General features: G+C 43.2%; 1 protein-coding gene across 1 annotated transcript; it reads right to left on the bottom strand.

Annotated features, from left to right (window-relative positions):
* Positions 1-12092: 12092 nt before the first annotated feature.
* Positions 12093-25413, bottom strand: nrd1a (nardilysin a (N-arginine dibasic convertase)). Its single transcript, XM_080836893.1, has 31 exons — positions 25395-25413; positions 24422-24740; positions 23707-23968; positions 22907-22988; positions 22582-22735; positions 22137-22210; positions 21952-22047; positions 21703-21825; positions 21528-21585; positions 21357-21430; positions 20914-20983; positions 20725-20802; positions 19441-19561; positions 18761-18819; positions 18558-18612; positions 18298-18402; positions 17949-18072; positions 17678-17764; positions 17215-17334; positions 17071-17122; positions 16613-16763; positions 16224-16351; positions 15805-15967; positions 15669-15700; positions 15425-15563; positions 15029-15076; positions 14567-14619; positions 14376-14459; positions 13292-13499; positions 13105-13194; positions 12093-12860 (listed from the first exon to the last, which is right to left on the bottom strand). Exons 2-31 carry the CDS (start codon positions 24613-24615, stop codon positions 12612-12614), a joined length of 3333 nt encoding a protein of 1110 aa, XP_080693019.1. The 5' UTR covers positions 24616-24740; positions 25395-25413; the 3' UTR covers positions 12093-12611.
* Between the last annotated feature and the right edge of the window lie 1965 nt (positions 25414-27378).

Below are 27378 nucleotides of genomic sequence, written 5' to 3'. Positions count from 1 at the left end.
TCTCGTACATCATCGTCAGGCATCTCACTCATCACTATAACTGTCAGTCAACCGCCAGCATCTGAGATTCCCTCCCCCCTTCCCCCCAAGGCGCCCCTTCTTCTGAGGAATTCTAACAGTGTCAGCCCTTTACCCAGCGGGACTGGAAGACTCAAAACTGACATAGATGTTGAAGTTAAGACGTGGAAATTAAGGGTGAAAATCAGGGGAACAAACAAATCACTTTAAGCCTGAAATAAGCTTTTACAAAAGAATGTAAATTGCAGGGCTACACCCATCCACTGACAAAATGTCAAGGGGACATGGAACGGCAACTGTCCAGTATTACGGAACAAGCAAAGAGAATGATTCCCCCTACGCAGCGCACTGGTCACCACAGCTGAGTGAAACGTCTGAGCAGGCACAAGGCATAGACAGAAGCTCTGGCGCTGCCCAGCTGTGCTGTCGCTCCGAGGCACTGGGTAAGGAGGGCTCTGTTTTCTGCCAGCATTCGTCTCCTCTCACTGAGGCCTCTGCCTCTTTCATTTCACAACGAGATGGTGCAGTTCTCACATACAGTACTTGGTAGCTGTGTTTTTGACAGGGACAGGCTGCAAGTTATTGATTCACAATCACTCCACATTTGAGCAATTCAGTGATGTGGTGCTTTGACCCTACCCAACAGCAATATATTTTTATAGCACTCTTATCTATGGTACAGGCAACTTCATTTGAAATAGGATTTTTTTTTAATCTACAGCAGGAAAAAGGGGCCATAGTTTTGTGGCATGAAGAAAATGTATAGAGGGTTTAGCACGAGGGGCAGAAAAGGAAACATCTCAGAATGATCAGAAATCTTGGTGAGTATGATGGATTTGAGCCAAGAGGCTGGAATGATAGATGTCATGGCTGAATCACCGAATTACAAGTGATCTTGCCATGGTGATCAAAAGCAGCTGAGAAACCCATGTAAGCTTATAATGACAGAACTCACTCATGCAGGCCTTTCCATCTTTTATGCTTTTGTACACCCCTGACAGATTGACAGACTGCAATGCAAGTTATACTAGAGCAAACAGAGAGAAGAAATGGCAACTATTCCACCTTTTTGGCTCAAATCTTCTCATGTTATGTTCCTCCACTCTCTTCTGCTGGTACCATGCCAGACAAACACAGATTCTCCAAATAAAAACAGTATTGTTATGGCAAGAAAAATACCATTCTATTGGTGGCATCTTAACAGTTACATACAAATTAAGTAAGAGACATTCCTACTCTCTGTTACTCGGAATAAGATGTAATAACAGCGGGCATTGGAATGAATGTGGCCCTGATCTGACATTGTCAACACTGGTTCTGTGCCAGATCAGGGACAAACCTGCGCCAGAAGTGGCTACTCCATGAGTAAGCGCTTTGAGATCCCCTTTTGTCATACCCTTTCAAACGGAGGTTCAACCATAGTTGTACCCGAGTTGTTCAAGCTCTATAACCCACCTCTCGACCTGAGTCGGATGAGTCAGGGTGGATTGATTTTGGTATGAATAGGCACAGCCTGTGTTGCTAACAACCAGGACGGTACAAATGAAACTCATTGGTTCACTTAACCTTATGAGACCATTCTCTGGAGACTATGTGTGGACAATTAATCCTAATCCTTTCCAACGTCTCACATAGCCTCACTCCTTTTTGAAGTCAATATGTCCGGAATAAGAAGTGTAGCCTATGGAATATTGTAGGCTGGCATAACTTGCCAATAGTTCATTTACAATACCCAAAATCAAAACTTCCCTTTAACACACGTTTTTGAAACACTTAATCACTTTTTCAGTAAATAAGACACTGACGTTTATTAAGTCTCAGTGATTCAGAGAATTAACAGACACATAGCTAATGTTAGTGAGCTATGCCAGCTGGCATGAGATCTGATGGGACAATATCAAAATCAGGCAAACTAAACACACACACACACACACACACACACACACACACACACACACACACACACTCTCTCACACACACAAACACACACACACACACACACACACACACGCACACACAAAGGCAAAAGGAAGATATGCGTTTCTGAACTATATTCTCTGTTAATGCTTGCGTGTCCTGTTGAATTACTCTGAACCCCATGGTATGGCCATTTTACACCAGCTGCGTCACAGGGCACGCTTCAGAGGGTCCAATGGCCCTGTTGGTTGCAATGGTTTGTTCTAGTGGTGCTTCTGGTCAGATGATTAGCAGACATTTTGTAAAAACAAAACAAAAAACCTGCATTGATTGGGAATCAAACCTGGCTCAACTGAATGGAGCACAGCCATGCTAGCTATTGTAACATGAACATCAATTTAGACACCAGGGGGCGTGGACTATCACTACGGACTCCATAGCAATATTGCCAATCGTATAGCTACGGAATCCGTAAAAATAGCCACTTTGTTGTTGAAAACCTTGTATTGCAGAAGCTGAATCATGTACAAATAAAAGACCAACTGTAAGTGTTAGGTGACTGACACATCAAACATGCAACACTGTAAATGTCGTCGTGGCAGCAAGGATAAAGAGTGATTACATGGAATACAGAGACTTTCAAATTCTATGGGGGAACGTGTTTAGCCTTGGCAACTACATAATGTTAACAAGTTGCGTTCAGTTTTCCTTGAAATATGCTGCAAGATCCCCAATTTAAGATTTACACAATTTAAGAGCTGCACTTGCACACATCAGCAAACCTTCTCTTTTTTGTTAAATTTAAAAGTTACCTCTACCCTACTCTTGTCTTCATCATCTGTTGAACTGCATTGTGCAGGAAAATTTTAATTCCTGCACAAGTCTGTCAGTTAAGATATACTATGCGTACCGGTCAGGTTGTGATCCAGGTCCTATCTGAATTGCCACAAGCTGGGGATAGTCCCTGATGACAGGCTTGATCTGAATTGAACAAACATGAGTTAAACCTTGGTCAAATAACCCTGGTCCGACCCTGGTTGCTGGTTTGAAAGGAGTATCAGACTCCAGCTGGGCCTGTGTGTGTGTGTGTGTGTGTGTACCAGTGGAGCTCAGCTGGCAGATTTATGGCTGTCCAGTAGGCACATCTCGCTCGAAGGACAAATCAACAGACAGCTTCAGATGTCAGGCAGTAAAGCAACATTCAGCTGCTGACTTGGGACTTATTCAGCAATTGAGGCGGTGCTGCTTTAATTTGGACAGTGTTCATTTAAAGCACATAAAAGGAACAACATCCACACAGAAAAGCAAAATAATATGTTGCTTATTATATTCATTAAAAATGAGACAGTCCAAAGGGTTCAGTCATTCAAGAGGACACGCAAGCATTAACAGAGAATATAGTTCAGAAAAACTTATCTTCCTTTTGCCTGTGTGTGTGTGTGTGTGTGTGTGTGCGTGCGTGCGTGCGTGCGTGCGTGCGTGCGTGCGTGCGTGCGTGCGTGCGTGCGTGCGTGCGTGCGTGCGTTTGTGTGTGTGTGTGTTTAGTTTTGCCTGATTTTGATATAGTCCCAACAGATCTCATGCCAGAATTTCTGAATCTCGCTCCATTCTATTTTTAAAGTATGAACAGGACTTCATGTGTACTTCCTGTGCATTCCTGTTAAATTGGCCAAATTGGAATGATCATTGAACCAGCGTTGTGTCTGCTCACTGCCTCTTGAGCAGCACAAAACATACAGTATGGGTGGGACATTTGTCACCTAACACCTGGCACACTACAGCTGTATGCCACTGTATGCCGTTTTACAAATACAATGATTTATGAGGTCACTGACACCATATCCTTCTTTTTCTCTCCCATGGTGGCCACTGTTGAGCCTCCCAATGTCTTCACATAGTGAAATAATGAAATAAATCCTGCAGAGCTTAGATTCATCTACAGTACATCTAAATAGCAGTCAAATGTGTGCTTCCAATATCCTTATTTATCATACTCAGTCTATTAATGGGGTCAGTGAAGAAGTGAGCCCACACAGTCCCTGCCTTGTCTGTGGCCTCTGAAAGACTACAAACAACACAACACATCCACCAGATGTGCAGCATGAAATCAAAGCTCAGAAACAATCAGCTTGAAGTGATGTGACGTGAAAGTGTTTTTCCATTCGAGTAGATCCTGAAACACCCGAGCAAATGAGTCAGACACTGACTTTCGCTGCCGCCTCCTCCTCCTCCTCCTCCTCTTCTTCCTCCTCCTACTCTTCTGTCATAAACATGCCAAAATGTGTTGCCTTACTGATACCTGTTCCATTATTCAGGCGCCAAGCAAACATAAACAGCATCATCTTGCCCTGAAGGCTCCTCCAGAAGCTGCTTGTTTAACTAATCCATGATGTCATCTAACACAAGGCAATAGGGAGAGGGGTAAGGCGCACGTCCTTCTTCATTATTCAAATGAACCTTTCTCCCGTGGCCACATGAGCCAACGCCAGCCGGGGCAGACAGGGGAGGCAGGAGACCTGATCATTTTTGAATGAATCCCAGGCCCTGATATATCCGCTGTTAAATAATGACATGAATATTTCGGCGAGGTAGCCTCTCACTTTGCACTTGGAATCACGGTGAGCCTGCAATTTTAAAGCAAGGCTGCTCAATTATTTAAATATAATTCCAGTAACAATATTTTTCCATCACCAGGCAATTTAGCCAGGTAGTCCAAGTCAAGACTTTCTCTCCCCCCATCCTCTTCAAAAGCACTCATCTCCAGCGTGTAAGGAGAAGAAAATACATCTGAATCTAGGACAGCTGCACCACTAGCACAGATGAATAAAGATAGGCCAAAGAAGGAATAGTACCCCTATATTCCTGCTGATAACCAGACCTGGAATACAATCAAACCTCCATATGGGGCTTAAAGCACATCACGTGGCAATTTGCACAGGCCTCATTTCAAGGCAGCATGATTACCTCCATACCGGAGTTTAAATGTTTTAGAACGATTCAGTGCCCATGACCGATCCCATTAAGGACTTGACTTATAAACCGCTGGAAAACGCTGCCGTAGTCTGAGGGCATTAGAAAAATGTGCTCTGAACACCTCTGCACATGTGGGCGGCTTGAAATTTCATTTTTGTAAACTGTCATTGTCCCATTTTGGCACTTGAGGCCGAAAGGCCTTTGACTGCCAGAAATCTGTACTGATATTATACATGGCATTTACTAGATGTCCCCATGTGCAGGTATCACCTCAACAGTCATAAGAACTGGCTGCTTATCGAAAGTCCATTGTAGACTGCGGATAAAGCAATATTCTGAAGAAGGCAAGACTGATCAGGCAAGCAGCTGTGATGCACAAAAGTGTTGTTGAGCAACCATCAATGGTAACTACGAGAGAGTGTTTGAGATGACAGTCTTTCTATGGTTTGATGGAAACACTCCCATGGATAGTCCAGTTGTCTTCTGGAGACCAAACTAAATAGACAGACAAGCAAATACACTGAAGGTTATGTAGGATTCTTCTCATCAGCCTATTGAGTCCTATTGCAAACCACGTGTCACAATATGAATAACCTGTCATAACACCACGCCATCAGTGCTAACCATAAACTGAGCTCAAGTGAAGGTTACTGCTTTCATTCCGTAGACTGGCCTGTGTATATCACGTCTCTATGTCAGTGTCTTTACAGTGAACTGGCAAAATGTCATATCAAAGCCAGTTCTGTCTTATTGTCAGATTCTCAGCTGAAGAAAATATGGCAAGGACAAGTTGTGAGACAAGGATGAAAGAGAATCCCATAATGGAGCCATTATACTCTGATATGCAGGCTGTTCTACAGCTGTGGTATCTGGCTCAACTCGATCTGCTGTGAAGTGAAACATGGTTTGCTCCTCGTTGATTCAACTTGATGTTTACACAGAGCCCAGTTTTATCGGGGGCTTTTGAAACCTCTTCCTTTGAGGCGGTGACAGCACTTTGTACTGCCTCAGAGCCACACTCAGTGAGGCACTTTGATGGGATGTCACACTGGTGCAGACGACCCGCGAGGAGACGTTGCATTGTAAACTTTACATGGCTCAGTTTAAAAGTCATCCGCCTCAAACATGCCATCCTCCCCTTTTCCCTCAAGAAACACAGCTGTCAAGCCAGAGCCTGCAGAAGGGACCACGATGCAGATCCAACAAAAACAAACACATTAAAACAAGTGCAAACCTCAGAAGCAGCTTAAGCAGCTTCAGACATCTGGACTGGCTGAGGATCTACCTCTCACACACCTCCTGATTTGATGAGCGATACCACAAGTACCCCAAGAGGAAAGCATTACATCACTGCCACAGCACTTAGTGCTGGAGACACTGAGATGTGCATTGAAAATGTATGGAAAGTGCATGGACACACAGGCTAGCAGCCACCATTCTCTCCATTTTCTTGCAAAATGACAAAAAAAGATAGCAACATGACAATGTCCTATTGCTACGATTATCACACAGTAACTAACTAATGCAAAAGGTTACTATGTACACAGACTGAATAACATTTTGTCCATTGTATCAATAACATAGTAGGAACAGCCTTGGTATCTTTGGACATACTATCAGTGCGGTGTATAAAGTCAGTGGAAGTCACATGCATTTCCATCAAGATATTAAACAACAGAATGCTATACTTTCTTATTGGCTGCTCAGAAATCAGACTAATTCAAGTATTATCTGCATACATGCAAAGACAAAGAAATCCCGTGAAAGTAACATTACCAATGTCTGCGAATGTCTTTTGTCAAAACACGGTGTATTATTCCAAATATCAGCTGCCGATTGAGTCTCGTGGTGGCTTCACAAGGTTGCCCGATGCTTTGCTTCGTTGGCAGAAAATCTCCACCGTCCGCTACACACACACTGTGACTTATGTTATTCGGAAATGACAACGGTCACATCATTATTTGTTGTCCCTATTATTCCTCACCATGTCTGCCTCCTCCCTCAGCTGTGCTAGTCGTGTGAGAAATGATTTTGCATTTTCGTGGTTGCAGAGGCGCGAGTTGGTGTTGTAGCCCAGATTGCGGTTTAGTATCCAAACCATGCAGAGAGTGGCTCAGGAGCCCTGTAGGGCGCTAAAGGAAACGCAACAGTCTGAGCGTCGGATACGACCTGCAGAGGTCAGGTTGAGAAGTCCTCACACGCCTACAGCTGGGGTCCAGAGTGAAGATTTCGGCTTCAGCTACGTCACGTTTCACATGGTCTCCCAGAGAACAGCCACAATTACGAACAGGGCAAGACAGAATTTCTTTGAGATACTATACTCAACGTTAACGATGAACAAGATACACGTGCATTTGGCAATTATGTGACCTAAACCTTAAGTATGTATTCTAGAAATCTCTCTCATCAACACGTCTTCCATAACTCAGATAGAAAGGCAATGGTTACAGAAGCCTAAGATAAAACACGACGTATGAGCAGTCTGTGGTAGACAAAAATCGAGAGCAGTGAGACACAATCGTCAAATTATTTTCACATTTTTACAATTAGAGAAGCAATAATCAAATTAAGCAGTAACATAATGCAAAGATGTGCATTTTGGACTTTTAAAAACGTGACAATTGAAATTGACAATTGATTGAGGGAGGGCAATGATGACAAACCAACATTCTTAGTAACAAGACAAAGACCTAAGTAGGATCATGGAAATTTAAAGAGAAAAAAGCCCATCACTCTCAGTCATCCTCCACTGTGTGCGGCAAGGTGTTCAATTGCCACACCCAGGCAGGACTACTGAGACACAGCAAACCAAGACCCAACAGCCCCCAACATACGAATGGGACCAATTTAGGGATCAAAAGATGTAGAAGGCCACCATAATGTCACAACAAACTGAATATGTTTTACAAACACCTGTGATTATTTCAAGAGTGGAAAGAGCTTGTTTAAGAGAGAAATATCATTAGGACAAAGACAACCTCTGCAGAATAGATTCCCTGAACACATATCACAAACCACACCCAAAGCAGAAATCATTACGTGGTTTCACAAACATTACAGCAATTTTGGTGTACACAGAAAGCACAATCACTACACTGCAACCATTTGGGGTTTGGTGGAACAGGAGGGCCTACATAGTGACGACTGTAAGGGTGTAGCTCTGATGTGTATTCCAACAATACGACTGAGACTGAGCTTCTTGAACTAAAAAAGCTTGTTGTTGTGATTCCAGATATCAAAGAAGAACAAATACGATGAGGCTACTGTACGAACCAGTGGCAAGGTAACATTATAGCAATGTAATGTCTAGCTTAACTTATGTGTAGCCTAATTATCTGTGTGATATAACTTAACTTAATGGGGAAAATACAGCTACCTATGATGCATGGCTTACATTCCACATAACGATAATAAAGATGTAACAAATATTTTCTGATGAATATAAAAAGTAGAAGGGCACTCAGAGAGCGCAGACCTCCACCAAAGCCAAATGCCCCATCTCCCAAAGTGTGAGAGTGAAAAATAATTTGTGGATCTGCTCCAAATGGGTTTTCACATGGCCCATGCTACACCACTCCACTAAGTTTCATGAACATTGGCCTTGTAGATTTTGTGCAATCCCGCTGACAAATAAACAGGCAGAGAGACAGACAACCAAACATGGCTGGCTCCTATTCAATCAACTTTAGCTTAATTTCTTCAGAACACCTTTTAAATGAACTTTCTTCTCTAGTCCCACGACCCACCATCTTCACCAAGCTGTAGCGCCACCTGCTGTTTTGGGTTGTTTGCATTTACAACTCCTACAGTGAGAAAACAGTGCCAAAAGTCACCATACCCATGAATGACGTGGTTGCTGTGTACTTGTAGAAAATGTACAGACATGTAAAATGTGGTTTATTTATTTCCATTCTGTGTTTAGATTTGTGGAACCTGTCCTTTATTTGTTTGCAAGTAGCATTTTTATGTGCAAAACTCATTGTATTTTTTTCATAGACATATCTTGGATTTGCAAAGCACACTTTGTTTCTTTGAGATGTGCGTTTTTTGTTTGTAAAGCACAGTGTGCATATTTCCAAACCCTGGGGCATATATAAATCTGTTTGTTTGCAAATCATGGGGTATGTGTAAAATATATTCAGTTCGTTTGTAACGTTATGGCAGCCTTCTACATCTTTTTGTCACTAAATTGATCCCATACCAACAGCAGATGAATGATCTTGCAATGCACAGTCCACTGTCTGTTACTACCTGCATGGCCAGCTGCTGACCACAGGCATAACAGCCAAACTAAGTGAGCTGTCAGCAGGACCTTGTGGTCCATACCGTTCCTCCTTGGTCAGTCAGTCAGTGCTCTCCAGCAGGCTGATTATGCTGCTGACTATGACCGAGAGCATTTTTTATGCATATCTATTACGCCTGGCCTCTTAAATCAACTCTAATGAAACTGTCAAACCTCACATGCTACCACACATCCATTTAAACCTGACTGGGATTAAAAAAAATGCCTTTCAAAGAATACTCATTTAACATGCTATAAATGAAGTCCATGAAACGTACATATCACAGATGATTGGTGTAGCTTTCTCTGTGACACAGTGCAACGTGCTGAGGATATGAAAGAAGCAGCCTGCAGACAGTGGTCTTAAAGTTCCATAAGAATACAATTTGGTCAGGCGCTCTACTAAAGCACTCTGGCTCACTGACACGATAAGGCACTTTTACCATCAGTCTCACCAGACTGGTCCTGCTCACTCGCATAGTAAATCTGAGCAGCCCTCCTTGGGACAGGTGCTAATTCAACCGGAAGCGATACTTTGCAAGAGTCCTGATTTAAATTGTGGCTGCCGTGTAGTCAAACCATCTGGGCTCGGTTATGACTTTTTAAAACTGAGGCAGAGACCATTTTGCCCGACTTCATGACAATAGCTTTGTCTTTCATTCACACATATATATTTTGGTCATTTGTGACTACTGCTAAAGTGGAATTAATTTGTGAAACTACACTGGCAGGTTTTTTCTTCCGTATTTCTCATTAATGCTACACAACAATGTAGGGGGGGGGGGGGGGTGCAGAGAGACAGAGAAAGAAAACAAAGCCCAGCACAGCATGCCTCTGCATCACTGCCTGACTTCATTATAATCCCTAGCAGGATTCTGCAGCAAAATTAGAACTGCCAAAATGGATCATCTTCGCAGTGAACAAGGGGGTGGGTGTGAGTGCCGTGGCTCAAGAGTGAATGAAAACGTTATGGCAGCCTTCTACAAAACCAAGAGAATACACGTGGGTCTGAGTGAGATGGAAACGCACTATAACCACCAGTGCCATACACCGAGATGGAAACGCACTATAACCACCAGTGCCATACACCGAGATGGAAACGCACTATAACCATCAGTGCCATACACCGAAATGGAAACGCACTATAACCATCAGTGCCATACACCGAGATGGAAACGCACTATAACCATCAGTGCCATACACCGAAATGGAAACGCACTATAACCATCAGTGCCATACACCGAGATGGAAACGCACTATAACCGCCAGTGCCATACACCCAGTTTCTGCAGGTCTGTCTGTTTTCATCTGCTGTGTGATCCTGTGAGTGTGTCTAATGGTTTTCATATGCATCCATATTAATGACCTTTTTTGTAGAACATGTGAGAGCTGGGTGGAATGGAGTTGACAGCATACAGCATCAGTGGGGCCATAGGGCTGTGCTGAGAAAATCCCTTCAAAATCCACTGCTCTGATACAGGCCATCATCAAGCAGAGAGAGCATGTCAGAGGGTGGTACCACATCTTAAAAATGTACCAAGAAGCACTGATACTTAGTTTGGTATAACCCTACGCAAATTCACCTAATCCCTAAAATTGAGCTGGGAGTAGGCAGGCGGAGCCAGGCTAAGTGAAACCAGTCAGGGATGGCCTTTACCCTCATAGTAGAGACGTCAAGTTAAATTTCTCAGTTCAGCTTGCTGTGAAAGGTACTATGAAGAAATGGAATTCTGAAAGCACTATGTTATTCTTATTTGTTTAAGTTATTATGATTCTGAGTTATACTCTGAATATTAAGAAAATATGAGGCAAAATTGTGCATGGATTTGATGATAATTAAGGGGTTAAATATCAAGAGATAAATTATTTTTGAAATTCAGAGGCCCTGAATTGTCATTATGGGATGTTGCATGTCTTACATTTGTTACGTACTTTCCTAGTGTAACACACATAATAACAGCCTGGTGCCATGTCAAATGCACAGTGCATTTCGTAGAATGGCTGGTAGAACTTAACATAAAGGTACGTTGCATCATGTTGCTATTGCAAAAGGGATAGCCTATATTAACCGTGCTATCACTCATCCTTATGATAGCCTACGCTTGTCGGGGCAAAGCCCTAGGTTGCGACGCCCTCTATGTCCAGCCTTTCTTAGATAACCATTCAGAAACAGTCATTCATATATCTAATAATTTATTGATGAGAAGAAACCCAGGTAAGGGTAGGAATAAAGCTATTGCAGTTACCGCAGGATCAGATTCAGGAGGTGTGCCGTTCCATTAGCTCTTCGTGAGAGTGGGGAAATGAGAACACGCCACGCACACAGATGTTGCACCTTCAGCCCCATCTACGTGCCGGCCCAGTGAACACATCTAAATAAAACCTCGCGCTCTAGCAGTGTAAAGGCTTGGGAAAAACTAATGATTCTATAACACTAAACTCGATTAGCATCACCGCAAGCACGAAAAGTGCCTTGCAGCGGTTCCAACAGGCTCCTTCAGACAGAGCTGGCGTACGGCAGCAACAAAGAGCCCCGCGAGGCCTCTTCCCTCGCTGTTATCAGCCTCAACAATTTGTGCTTTATTTATTAATCCTATTTAACTGTTTTCTTTTTAAAGTACATCTCCCACCACTTAGGCAGCTCGTTTGTCATGACACTCAGCGGCAGATGAGGAGAGAACGGAGCTGCATGAGTGAAAAGCACAGGAGAGAATCCATGAATCAGCGTAATAGATGCTGCCTCTCATCTGCCAGCATGCTAACGTCCTCACTGCGCCCCGAGGCCGCAGCAGGCTCAACGCCAACTCCGCCCGTGCGCCTGCTATGAGGTGTAGCAAAATCTATGTCAGGTCTAATGCAGGCATTTGAAATGTGGAAAATAAATGTACCAGGCCATGCTTACTAAACCTTTAATAAGTATCATGGTTGAACACTCATTCAAGCAGTGACCCTGAAGCCACCCATATTCCAAGCAGAAGTTATGCAAATGATGAGTTGGGACCCTGGCATCTGATTTTGATCATGCAGCTTCACCTCTTTATGAATGCCCATAAAAACGCAGAATCAAGTCTGTGATCGCCCACTAGCTGACGTGACAGCACAGGCATTAAAAGGCCAAGGCCAGATCCACCTCCATTAGTGGTGCAACAACAGAACCAATGCATTAGTACAAACAAAACACAGCAGATATAGGCTATCGATAAAATACACACAACTTTTTTTGTGTCAATCTCAGGAGGTTTAGCTTGGTTGGTTAAGGGTTTCTGTCTCTCTCATCTCGCCACCATCTCCACTGTCCAATTCACTAGTGAACCACCTGGTGTTGTTTCCTGTTGTCTGTTAGCATGTGAGGGGGATGATGGTGATGGTGGTGGAGCGGGAACTGCGTGCTTGTCTTGCATCCCTGAAGTGGCGGCTGCATTTATTTGAGGATCTTGTGGTAAGGGTAGAGGTGGAGGTCGGCGGTGAAGGCGCGGATGTCTGTGATAGCGGTGGCCGAAGCCAGCGTCGGAGAGACTGGGAGGAAGGTGAGTTTGGACACCTCCCCGTACGAGGAGGAGACGAAGCACTTGCTGGCGCCATCATCATCACCGCCTGCTCTTTCTTCGCCCTCGTCTCTGTGGTGCTCCCCAGTCGGTGGGTCGTTCTCCTCTACTCCGAAGCCCACCACCTGCAAACACAGAGCTGATATTTTAGTCACTCCAAGCATATCACTCTATACTAGGCAAGAGTTGTCTCATAGGAATTCTATACAGGAGAGAGCCCTTCATCATGGAGGGGAACCCTTTTAGAATCTCATTACCCCCTGTACTGACATTGTTTTTGATGTATCCAGATTGTAATCGCTTTATTTAAGGATCTAAACAAACTCCCTAGGCACACATGTGGGACATAAGGATACTCCTTGGCCTTACATGGACACTGAGCTTCCTGCTAGTCTGCCCGCGGTGCTCCATGTACCAGGAAACCAGCTCAGCCTTCGTCATCAGCTTCAGGGCATCAATCTAAATGGCAGGAACAAGACAGACATTTGTTTCATCTCGTCATCGTTTCTTATTCATGACACAAATGTCATTCATAACAATCCCCAAGCACCCTCACCTCTCGGTTGAGTCTGTCAAAGACATACTGCTGGGTGACCACTTCTGCCCAATTCCTGTCCACCTCCTCTCCCAGGTGTGTGTCCTCGCACTCCTTCAGCTTGATGAGTGCCGTCACCTGCGTCTTGAAGGCCTCGTCGCTCAGGGCAGTCATCTTCTCCCCGAAGCTCACCAGAAACTCTTCTATCTTCGTTTCAACTAGTTCGGTACTGTGGTAAAAAATAAAAAAATAAAAAGAACACAGACAAAGGCAGCATTTAATATTTCTGCAAAACGTTGAAGGAAGCTTTAAAGTTAGATGAAATCAAACAATAGAGTTGACAGAATCAATTTGGGGCATTTTCACACACTGTGTGCCCTCAGTGCTCTGACAGCCTCTGCTCTGTGCTGATGAAAATGGGGGCATAGCCGGGTCACAATTCCTACATGATCGACTGATCGTGATTATCTGAGCTGACTTCAATCATTTTGCTTAATCGTTAAAATTGGTTAATATTAATCTGTATTAAAGCAACTGGATGAAACCTACAGAAATGTCATATTTCCACTTTGTTTTTCACCATTTGAGATTTGACTGGCACTCTTTTAATGATGTCATCTGTTTTGCTCATAGTACATTGTCATTTTGATTATTTGGTACCTGTTATTGTCAGTAATATTGTATATATAAGTTGTTATTTATGTCATATCTGCCCTATGCAGTTTTTGTTTACAAAGCCTGGATGACAATCAGAAATGTTATTTGTATTTGTATGATCAGATGTTCAATGCCAATAAATGGCTCTCTCATCAGGTGTATGTGTATTTTTAAACTACGATTAGGCTTGTACTATAATAGTGGTCATAAATGAAAAGGTAAATAATAAAATCATTAATTGAAATGATTTGTATGACTAAAATCCCATGATCGTGACAGCCGTTTGCAGGCATATGATTAGTACTGTTACAAGACAGGCAACAGTGCAGCGAGCTTCTAATTAGCAGCTTGGGTAATTGTGGTCTCTTCATCATCTGCCTCTTAGCAGTGATTACAGTCATCACTGTAAGAGGATTTGCAGACTGCAAATTAAATCAAGGCCGCTCACTTGAACTTGGTCGCCTGTGTCTCCACGGTGACTGAGAAGCCTAGGACCCCAGATGTGTTTCGGCAGGTGGGGTACACATGATACCTGCGAGGAAAGTGATAAAAAACGATCATGACTGACGCAATCAAACAAACACAAACACTCCTGACAAAATAAACAAACAAACAAAAAACACTGGATTATGGACTAACCCAAGCGTCTCTTTCGTCCTCAGGAAGTCAAAACATGGCTCCTCCATGTGCATCTAAAAATGAGGACAGAGAAGGGTAAGTGGAAGATACATACACACACACACACTGAAATTTGACAGAAATGTTCTGATATTTCCCTTTGGGGATCAATAAAGTACTATCTAGCTATCTATCTATCTATCCATCTATCCATCACCCACCCACACACACACACACACACACACACACACACACACACACACACACACACACACACACAACCCCCGCCCCCCCCCCCCCCCCCCCCGACACACACACACACACACAGTTAACTGCTTGCACTAGCTGACTACTCAACATCCTCCTCCCCATCTATTTCCAGAGTCATCTCAAGAACTTCTGAGGGCTATTAGTCTTGGAGGACGGCCAGCCAAAGGCAGAGTGGCTGAGATGGCCGGCCGCTCCTCACTGAAGCCTACTCACAACCAGCAGCTCCATCAGTGTGTGCTCGCGCAGGTTCTTAGGGCCCGACTGAAGAGGGAGACAAGCAGAGGAGAGCGAGAGGAGGTGAAATGACTTATCAAAACCAGACACTCAACTACACCAATCTAAATCTCTTTGGCAATTTCTGATGAAGCAAAGTTAATGAAGGTTAAGAGGAAACTTGACACAGTGAGATGTTGTTGGATCACAAGAACCACTCCTATCTGTCCATTAAAAGACTGCTGGTGTATTATGGGGCAAGACCATTGTCTTTGTTTAAAGTTACATTTACTCAGCATATTGTTCTATCCTAGGCAGTTACAAGCAAGCAAGGACAATCAAAAAATAAACACAATGCTTTATATACCCCCAGAAGAGTGATACAGATGAACACACCTGGTAGTAAACTGTGACTTCAGAGTTGGCATCCCCTTTGTTGAGAGACTTAACCTTACAAATCTGGTGCTGCTGAGGGAGCTCCACCACTCTGAAGAGAACAGGGACCTCTGCTGACAGCTTCTTGAATTGCAGCTTACTGAAAGAAAGGAGGAGGGGAAGTGTTTTCCAGATGCTTAACAGTCTTTCCAATTCCATTGAAAGTCCAAAACACCATAGAACTAAGACAAGAACAAATGCTTACTCTGTTACATACTGCAGGAACTCCACTGATTCCTGTTGACAAAGAATGACAACTGTTATGTGTATTGTATTTATTCAAACGGCCAAATCCTCCATTTGAAATACTATTCCACCAGGACCAACAAGTCCACACCCACCTTGCTGGTGAAGTTGCCCTGCACCTGGCCCTCAGCGTACAGCTCGGATTTGAACCTGGCGACAAAGTCCATGAGGTCGGCCACGGTGAGCCTGTCCACAACGGCCTGGTACCTCTGGATCATGGACCAGCGGGCGTGTTCCAAAATCAGGAGCCGCACGTCCCTGCGGCCCAAAGGAGCGGAACAGAGAAGGAGAGAGAGAGAGAGAGAGAGAGAGAGAGAGAGAGAGAGAGAGAGAGAGAGGACATGAAGAACCGACACAGATGACAGAGGATTAGATCCTATTCAGTCTTGACTGCAGGTGTTGGTGGAACTAAGTAGGCCCCTGAGGGACAAAAAAAGCAACATGGAGAAGGAAAGTTAAAAAGAATACATTATGCTTTAGAGCAATGCTGGCCATATTAAGATGCCTGACATACTTTCCTAGTTTCTCTGGCTTTATTAGGATGTTGAAGTAGGTCTTCTTGAGCTGTTCGGCAAACATGGCGAACACATCAGGAGCTGCACTGAAGTCTGCCAGGTGATCCACTATCAGGTTGAACAGCAGCTGAAAGTACACAAAAAACAGGAAGACATGACTCAGTGTTAACTAAGCACCCCAATTCCCCACTGATATTAATTGCCATCAGGATGCTGACAAATTTGTCAAAAGGCTTCATGTTTATAAGGCCTCATTAAGCACTTCAATCTACAATTTAAAAATGTTATTCAAATAAATGTATGTTGGTTGTGTGTGTGCGTGTAGATCCAGACATGTCCTTTTATTGCAACTTGTGTCGTGAGTGTGTGTGTGCGCCTATCTTCTCACAGGCAGCTTATGGTTGAAGCCCTTGACCTTGATGGCAAGGCCATGCTCCCCGGCCACCAGCTTGTACTCCAGCTGAGCCACGTCGGCCTCGTATGCCGGCTCGGCCAGGTTGTGCATCAGGATGTTCACAAAGAGGTCGAACAGCACCAGGCTGAGGGAGAGGAATCACGCTGAGGTGTCAACTCACAGCCGATTTGATTAGAGCAGACAAGCATGCTAAACACGAGCAAGGACAGGGTTACCACTAAGGTTGTAAATCAACTTTAAGTGACACTTTATTTGGACAGTTGGATAGTTTCCTACCAAATACTTCAGAGTTGGTCAATAACAAGGAAACTACTAAACAAATGTCACATGGTCCTCACATATCTGTCAGTTAACTGTAAGACAACCCTAGCAAATCATCCTGTACCCAACCCTATGACAAACCTATTTCCAAAGCATTTATATGGACTTACTTTTTAGCAGATTTCTGAATCACGGGTGAGATTAGGTGAAACCGGATATATGCTATAAGGTAAAGAGAACAACATTATCACCAAAAGATATTCTCTCATTAATTCTCATTTGCTCTCACAGAGAAATCAAACACGAGCTGATACCTTTTGGTATCTTGAACTTGTTGTCCTTCTTATACCAAAGACATCCTCGATCACTGTTGATGACTCTGACAGGATATTCCGTGTCAGGACAGTCAGATGCTTTCAGTGTGAAATCGGTTGCTGATGGGAAAGAGAGTGGACAACATCAATTCCCTACACATTTGTGACTAATTCCAGTGTGGCAATATACCATTACCATTGAAAGGTATCTAGTTTCAAACAATTTTTAATACATTTAAGATTTTTTTTTGAAAATGAATGCTAGCTGGTTCAGACCACACCTCAACATGAGGAGTTTTTGCATATAAAAAAAGAGTGAAACCAACAAGTTAACCATGCTACTGCTGTGTTATAATAAGGCCCACAGTTCTTCCGTTAAATGACATTTTTTTGCAGATTATCCTTGAATAAAAAAAAAAGCAGCCAGACACACGTATATGTGGAGCATCTTGTGCACACGTACCAATGAATTTGTTCTCAACTGGGAGATGCAGCTCTGGATTCAGTTCAAAATCGCCTGCCCAGCGCTCAATCCACTCGTTCTGGATATCTGCAGGGGGACAGAGGCCAAGAGACAAGGGGAACGTTAAGGCTCATGGAGCCCTCAAATAAAACATGGCAATCAAGTTTGACGATTAATTCTGAGGATCTCAGTTATCTGACAGTAAACAGCGATTCCGGTTCGCCAAGTCTGGACTGTCCCGCAGTTCCCCATACGTGCTTGTGTGTCTCACCCTCGACGCTGTACTGAGTGCCGAACCACTTCTCCCTCAGGGAACACTGGCCTTCGTGCTCCGGTGACAGCAGCATCAGGTTGGCTTTGTCTGGGGTCAGCAGGGCCAGAGCAGCAGAAATAACCTGAGGGGGAGAGGGAAGATAGGAGGAGAGAGAGAACAGGGGACCGGGAGAGAGAGAGAGAAAAAGGGAGGGGAGGGAGGATAAGAGGCAGACAGAGAGAAAGTGGGGAGTGGAAAAAAATTAAATGGCCTTATGATTAGAGTAGGTTAGCCTATTACCTCAGGGCTAGCTAAAGACGAAATAGAAGTGATGAAGGCAAACAGTGAGGCCATGATAAGTACATACCTCAGGGTTGAACTCGAACATGAGCTGGTCTCCTGTCAGGTAGTCCTCCTTTGGAAACACCTGCATGTTTTCACAGATGTCCTCCACATACTCAATTGGATCCGTCTGTAGAGAAACCGACGACGGCCAAGTAGGTATACAGTATCAATAACACAATACGTAAATGTTGGCACGCACGCACATGCTGCATTCTCTGAGCTAGTTGCTCAAAATTAAACTGTGAATAAGAACAAATATTTAAGAGAATGACTGGTATGTACCTGTTCCTGGTAGTGAAATTCATTTGCCTCAATCTTTTGAATTTCCTCATATATTCTGAAAACATGAACCGAAAGAAATGGAACACAATACATGAGTGGCCAGCAAACGCACGTAATTATCATGTTTCATTTTTGTCCTTTCATTTATAGGGCAGGAGAGACTTGCAGTGGCCCTTATTCTAAAAATACAGCATCTAACCTACCTCTGCTGGGGCCCGAGAGTCTGCAGCATCTTCATGTACTGGAACACCAGGTGGATCACCTGCAAAAGCAGCCAGGACCTTCAGCTCAAGTCAGAACCAACCTAACTGGATCACCCCACCAACAGAACACGACAGCCCGCATAGCCTCGTCCTCCGCTAAGTGCAGTCTCTTTTCTACACACATGACATGTGTTGCCTCCCCTCCCTAGGCGATGTTATGAATATGGAGGGAGATGACCAATGAGGCTCTGGGTGTGGAGTGAGGCACTAAACTTGATTAGGGAGCGTTAAGCAGCCGTAGGACTGAATAAACCCACTGGATAATGGATACTGGATTGCTTTAACCTGCTTCCTGTCTGGCCCTGGGCCCTGCTAATCCTATTAGACACATGCATCAATCCGGCTACATTTACTCCAGTAAACTCCAGGGGGGAGAGAGAAAGTGGGTGTATGGAGAACCCCGCACTACTGTAATGATGTTAAGTGTGACTTGTACAATAACACATGTAGGGTTTGGGAGCCTTTGGGATTAAGCCACAACTGGTCATCTAAGAATGCTACATATTTATTTTTTTTAACATGGGAGGACTTCAGTGTGCTGTAAGCCAAATGAAGGCATCACGCCTCAGAGACAGGGAATTATGGGTACTGGGCCTCAAAGCTGGAGAGGATCTACTGACCTGATAGAAGTTCTGGAAGCCCTCGTCCGTCAGCGTGATGGAGACGCTGAAAATGGAGTAGGTAGTGTTCTGGTCGAAGCCCGTTTCACTGTTTCCCCCGAAGAGAGCCAGAGCCCAGCACCTGAGGGAAAGATTGAGACACAAGAGACGCGGGTTTCATCACAGAAGGAGATGTTTAGAGCACTACTCTTAAAGGCCAATGAGCTGTGCCTTACGTGTGTGACATAATGATGACACAATAACGCAAATGGCCCAAGGGACGATTGTCGACAAGAATTGTTATTTGCATATATGAACTCATAAGATGCTGGTGTAGCGCAGAGCCTTTGTGGGACAGGTGGCAGATTCATTTGTAGGGGTGTCGTTGAACGTGTCTGATGAGCCAATAGTCGTGCTTTCACTATCGGGCCAGTGCGAGGCCTAGGGCCATCTTTGCCCCAACTGAGGACAAAAAACATTTGCATTTCTTCTGGAATAGTTTCACAATTCATATCACAGGTAGCCTGAAGACTCGGCTCTAAAATAAGCTAGCTGTAGGCATAGTACACGTTAGATAGCTTGCTAGTATCAGTTGTTTACGTAAGTAAAGCTCACATTAGCTTGTGTTTTAAAGCAAACCATGGCTTGAATAGCATGCTAATCGTTCATTGCAATAAATTAGATTCAACGATCGTGCAGTAATTTGATGTTAATTAAACATCAATACATATTGTGTTCATTTCAGCCAGCTGACCTGGTACTGAAATATGTTGAAATTAAATCCATAAATCATAACACACACATAATTGCAATCTCACTTCAGCCCCATCTTCATTGCCACTAGGCTGAGAGACGGTAGGCTATTTTAGATTGGTAATTGGGAGAACAACACATTGATCAGTGGTCTAAACTGAGTGGTGCTATGCTTAAAATAATACTTTATTGTCTCACTTCCAGAAGGCTTCCAGAAGAAGGATTCTTTTATTTACTGTGTGCCATGTAGGGCTAGCCTACGTTGCCATTTGGTAGCATATTTTCTTGAGTTAGATGATTGGTCAATGTATTAACCCTGTGGTCAATGTTATGCTGTCAAACTGTGGAGAGATTAAATTAGATATGTGCGTGCCAGAGTGGCAGAAATCCTTCCTCAAATACATGAAATGCCCACCTAAGTCGAAGGTCCGCCTTAAAAAGCACATAGATCTGTGTGCATAATATGATATAACCAAACTAATGTGTTATAGTAACCAAAATAGGGAAAACATGGAGGATTTCCTTTCTGAGTCTGGACAAGGCAACACTTACTTTTTCCTAAGCAAAGAGAGGATGCTGCCAGTTCCTTCATGGCCGATAAGCCAAGATATGTAATGGAGGGGTTTCACCCTGGAAACAAACACACAAGACACACAAGGTTTGTGCTTCAGAAAAAAGGATGCTGAAATCACTTGCCAATGACTGATAGATTTGTGACTGGTGAAGAATCCCAGTGTTCACCTGTAATGTTTTTCCTGAGGGGGCAGGGCCCAAGTGATGGTGAGGGCATGAACTTTCCTGACGGGCACCACTGCAACAGAGATGGTGTTCCATTAACAGTTGTCTATTATGAACACACCTTATCCAAAGTAGGTTCTGCCACAGGCAAAGTATACTATCTTGCCAGTGTGCTCCTCGGGAGTTGTATCCATGACTTGGTGCTGTTAGCACTTTGCTCAACCAGTTGCTAAAGGAACTTTTTTTGAAAAACGACTTTTAATACAAGATAGGTATTCATCAGTATGTGTGGTCCTGGTTAATCTTGCAGGCCACAAACTTAAACATCTGAAGCAAATTATTAAGCAATTCATGAAAACATTAAAAAAACACCTCTTGCCGTAACACTTTGACAATATGGCGTACAAAACAAGGTTTCCAAAAAGTTAAATGGTTTGCAGTTATACCTCTGTAAAGCTTGTTGAAAGATGGGGTGTCAAAAGGATCCAATAAGTCAGAGAAGTTTGGTTGTGGCTGAGCACTAAGAAGCAAAAGAAGCAGTGACAATGTGAGCCATCAGAGAACACGGTCAGAAAAAGGAAGCACATGCTGGGAACTAGGTCATTGTATTTACTTACTTGAATGGAACCTCAGAGAAGATCTCCCTCACCCATTTCTCTAGAGTGTCCAAGTTCTCTGTGAGAAAGGAACACGGCATTTGTATATATTGGCACGGATAGATAAACGGGAAGATGGAAGAGCACCCCTCTGGTGTGGAGAGCGAAAGACAAAGGCTGAATTTAGGACACATACCTTTAGACTGCACCGCTAAGGTCATGTAATGTGCTGAATAGTATCTCTTCCAGAACTCGCGAAGACGCTTATAAACATCGATGTTCTGTTTTTTGGGTTCATGCTTCAGAGTCTCTGCATTTCCTGGTAAGAAGAAAAACAAAATCAACAGCACTTTAATTGATAATCTAATAGGTTATAGACAGCTGTCACTTATGAACTGAGTGAGGGGACAAGCATATGTTCAATGTGAAACCAGGTGATTCTTACCCCAGCAGAATTTTCCCATTGGGTGGTTGGGCTTGGCCAGACCCCCAAAAAGCATCTCCTTGCGATGGGAGTCAGATGGCTTGGCCAGCTGGTACTCTGCATAGAAAAAAAAGGGGATCGGTTTTAAGTATTGGAATGCTAATTGGACATCTATCATCTTGCAATGTTTTGACAAGTTCTCTTACCACTGTCAACAGCTTCCACTTCTCTTTCAATGGCGTCTTTGATCATTAGTGGACATACGAAGAACTGTGCCCATCTAGAATTAAATGACAAATATTACATAGGTTCAAAAATATCAAAAGGTTACCTAACTAACATATATATTTGCAGTATATTCTTCCATTCCAAAGGATCAGTTTAACACTGACCATCAGATAGAATATTGAAGCATTGGTCATACTCGACGAGACTATGAGGAAGCTGAGTTTATTTCTAGGATTCTTATGTGTTATTAAATTGCATATATGAGTTGATATGATGCTAAAAGGTATGATTGAATATCTACATGTAACATAAAACTATGACTAATGACAGCAACTTTCTGAAGCAGATGATTCTATATTTTGTGACATCTGTGATTCCATGAGGATAATAAACTGAGACATACAGACATCCAGCATGGCATACCTATCAAGAGCTTCTTTGAAGTGTTTCCTCTGCACATCAAACTGGAATATCGTCCGCTCACAGTCAGTGGAGGCATTATCACTTCCACCGTGTTTCTTCAGGAATGCATCAAAGCCATTTTCTGACGGGTACTTCTCACTGCCCATAAACACCACTGAGGAGGATGGCAGAAGGTGAAAGCCAGAGAAGGATCGAGACAGAGGAGAGAGTGAAAGAGAGAGATGATACAAAAGCAAGCAAGCAGGCAAGAATAACAGAAAATATTTTTCTGAAAACAGCCGACCCAGATGACACCCAAATGTTTCATCATTCTTTAGCTACTCACTGTGTTCGAGGAAATGGGCTAGTCCTGGCAGATCACTGGGGTCGCTGAAGCTCCCCACGCCAATGCAGAGTGCAGCAGCAGACTGATTCAGCAGATAAGAAAACAGGAAGTGTACCCGTGAGAGTCTTAACACACAACACCAAAGGCAAATAATGTAACTGATACTTTCTACAGAACAGACCCTTGTTTGTGAACCTAAACTTTATCCTTAGCCAGTTCCTCTTATGAAGCAACATGGCTTGTTCACACGATTACTTCCCAGGCCTACTCATAAAAAAACATCAGAAGCACAGTTAGCTTCCTCTCGTCTAATCACACACAAACAGCTGCACAAGCAGACGAAAATAATAGTGGTGCAAGCTGCATGTTCACCTCCCACACCTGATGGCTCCAATTCTATGCAATGCAAAACCATGTCACTTTACCATATTGCATCATTCACAGCTTCTAAACTGGGATGTACCTGTGACAAAGAAGCTAATGGGCACCTGCTGTGTGGCTCAAATCTACATGGAACTGCTTGTGTGTGTCAATGTAACGGAAAAGAAACCAAACAACAGCAACATGAGTGAATCTTTAAATGTGATTTCATATGCTGGCTGTTTGCTGTAAGAGACGAGTTTTGGCCACAAATACCATTACACAACGTTTGAAATGAGTAATGACTGGCATTGCTTTATCACTGTTGTAAACAGATAACTAAGAATTTGCAGTTTTATTGTAATTAGTGTGCAGCTGAGGGATCACTGCCATTAGGCTTGTCCACCTCTAATTATTGAACAGCTCTTAGACTTGCTGACCTGTTTTTCAGAGTTTGCTTTCTTTTTCCTCCCATCGTCTTCCTCGTCTAGCTCCTCAAAGTCACTGTCCTGTTCATCATCTCCATTCTCCGACTCTTCGTCGGTGCCTTCTCCTGAGTCACCCTCCTCAATGCTCCCCTCTTCCTCCTCCATCTCCTCTTCCTCCTCCGTTTCATCATCATCCTCACTGGCCGCCTTACCATCGGTGCCACTGAAGTCTGAGATGAGGAGTGCTCTTAATCCGTTACCGAGAACAATGTACCTGGGTTTCAAAGAGAGAGAGAGAGTGTGAGAGAGAGTGAGTGTGTGTCTGTGTGTCTCTGTGTGTGTGTGTCTGTGTGTGTGTGTGTGTGTGTGACAAAATCTTCAGTTTGTGTTGAATCCTCAATCAATATAGTCCTTCATCATGCACACTCAGTACCCATCATCCCAGCTACTTTCACTGTGTGACAGACAGCAAGTTCCAAACCAAGCAAAACTCTGACAAACAGAGCTGCAAACCGGGGTATCTCATTACATTTTAACATGAAACATAAGCCTCAGTTTAAGCAAGGCAGCAACAGTGATCTGCCAGGATTTTAAAATAAGCTTCTAAAACGTGATGGGAGAGAATTTTATCACGAGTCAGTCAGTGAGTGAGATCAATTCTCACTCACCTTTACAGGTCCAAACGTATTGTCCTCATGGAACATATGGAGTCACTGTATATAATTACCTGTACTGCTTTGGGTCACTGGGAGACTTCACAATTTCAGGATCTCCCGGATTGTCGTCGTCTCCACCACCACCTCCCCCCGGAGGCACGTCCTGGTCTCTTGGTTGTGAGGGCTGATGTTCATCTCCGCGATCTGAACCAGTCGGCAGGGCCGCACTGTAGTCGGCGTTTTTGGACTTGTTTGTGAGCGGCATTCTCACTACAGCTGACACTTTGGTACTGTAGTTCAATGATGCCGAGTGACGGTAAGCGTGAAGGGTGGACACCCACTTCCCAAGCTGGATTGTACTTCTCGTTGCCTTGAACAGCGCGATTCTCACTATTTAATGCAAAATATAGGACAGACAGGGTTGAGTGAGACACACTAGAACACCATGTGGAAAGAAAAACAATCGTCTCTATGGCTTTGGAAGCTCCCTCACAAGCTGCTTTGTGCCAAAAACAATGCTTCCAAATAAAATGCTGGCACGGCTAACCAACACCTTTCATCAATAGATATGTTGCTCCCAACCAGCCCAGATGGCATTGCTAACAGTTAATGTCACCCGTTTCCTGTGCTTTGGGAGATGCATGACCTGAACGGAAATCAATTTTTCACGCACCAATAAGGAATCAATAGCGTGGAGGTAATAGTTAAACGTGACAGTGATTTGAATATCGGTAAAGTCCTACATGTCAATGTCTGAACTAGCAAGCCAATTATCCGAACTGTAGGCTAGACTAACTAACATCTCATGGCTAACAACCCATCACCAGCTTTGCTATAATGCAGCGTGCTAGCTAGCAACAGTAGCGTTACAGCATCCAAAGGGATGTCATAACTTCTCTTACACACTAGTGCCTAAGACAATAAATAAACAAATGTATAAACAGACAGAATGCTACCTCGTCAATTTGAATAACGTGTGTTGCCACTCAAATAATTGTTTATTACAGTTAAACAAGTTACAGCGTTGCATCAAAACTATCCTACCTGCCTTCTCGCTGTTGGATCAACCTAACTTCCGTAGTCTTGGTGGGCGGAATCTGCACAGCAAAATGATTTTTGATTTGCTTAGAACCAGTATTGCGCGACAGTAACGCGGACCCCAGTGACTGTCATTCCACTAGGCCACAGTAGCCTGGGATCCGTCGAGAGAATAGGCGTGATAATGCACGGTTTTGAATCGCACCGACACAGACACACTAAGCAAATATGTGCATCATTGCTGAACTGCCAAGCGTAAGTTTACCATCCTTAAATAAACCACCATAGGTCCAAAATGTTCAGCATTTAATTGCTTAATTAAACCAGTCAGCTATTCTTGGTATAATGACCTTTACAGCCTAGCTCAGATCATGACCACTAATTGTATTGATTTAAAACAAATACATATGTTCGCTAAAACAGAACATAGACGTTAACAGTGTTTTAATTATGTAGGCTATCTATGATTATATTTCGACGTGTCTATTGTGTTTGCATCCCAGGCTTGCAATGTCGTCATGTCCATCTTAAGACATGATCATGATTTCATGAAAAAAAAGCCAAAATCATTGTTCTTATTTATTTCTCATTCTTACGTCAAACTATTTTGATAGGATAGTATTATATGTATTGGTATTGGCCTTCATGTTGCATGTATTTATTTAGGACTAATTTACAAATGTAATTACAAAATATTTGTATTCATCATTTTTTACGTAAAAATAAGCATTTACTGCACTACTATAGAAGGCCACAAGGTGACAGACAAACCACTTATTTGCTGGGATGGAGGGTCAGAATGGGATGAAAAATGCTGTGCATTTTCAGCATATTCCAGCATGCATCTGAACATCGACCTCAGGAAAGTGCAAGAGTATTGCTCTTTTGTGTAATGTGACTTCAGTAGGCTTCCTTGGCACCCAAAGAAGGACACACGGAAAATACACAATGAACTATTCTGCATCGGCGATGACTTGTGTTTGCTGAGTTTGTAATTGTACAAAAAGCAAAATGGATAAGGGTAGGAGCCTGAACCAAAAATGTCAATATGGCCTTGCTTATTATGGCACATTCCTCCCTGTTTTCCCCATACTTATCACACATGCAATCCCACTTATCTTACTCATGTCAATGGGAAATTCAGGGGATATTATCACATGTCTTATTTGATCTCTGTTCAGTGGTCAGAGTGCATTTGGGTCGTTACACAATTTCATTGTGATAACTTTGTGACTAAAATGATATCGTTTCTGACAAGCAGAAGTTCAGCTCCATCTCTGAGCCTACCTCTACCCATTTCATAATATTAAAAAAATGCTAAGAAACGGGCAAGGGCCTGATATGGATGGGGTGGGGAGGGGCTGAGAGTTTACTAGACTCGACTGACGTAGAGATGGACCGAATGGTTGACTCCAGGTCAGGATTGGCCTTGCAAGGTTCAGGATGATTTTAAACAGTAAACAATAGCCATTTCTAACCCATAAAATGCCGATTTGTTAAAAATGTGAATCGTGTCAATATAACCCCCATCACTGATGTTTCCTCACAGTTCAATCATATCATTTTGTTCTTAGCTAATTAAACATTGTTTTGGGGTTCATTACACTTAACTCTGTTTCAGTCACTGGAAAAAGCTGTTGGAACTACAGTGGTGGACAAACATTTTGATTGCATGAGATTGTGTCATCCTTGTGTAAGCCTATTGTAGTCACTTTTCAATGGACCATCACACAGTAAAAATGTCACTGTGCCGCATTTCACTGTGTTTTGCCTTTTCTAAAAACCCACGAAACGTTACTCGCGAAAGTCCAGAGGACACAAATTGTGGTTCTTGACCAGGAAGGATATTCTGAACAAGTAATTGGTTAAAGAGTAGTAAGATGTTCACAATGCAGTCATTATTCAGATGGAAAGTGTGAGTGAAACTCTTTACCCATTTCATCAATTTATAGCAAAGGCAAAACACAGTGAAATTACTGGTCTACAATCG

This window comes from Sprattus sprattus, assembly GCF_963457725.1.
Source record: "Sprattus sprattus genome assembly, chromosome: 4".
NCBI classification, from domain to species: domain Eukaryota; kingdom Metazoa; phylum Chordata; class Actinopteri; order Clupeiformes; family Clupeidae; genus Sprattus; species Sprattus sprattus.
Note: the sequence above shows the minus strand (reverse complement) of the source record. Positions and strands in the feature narration are given on the sequence as shown.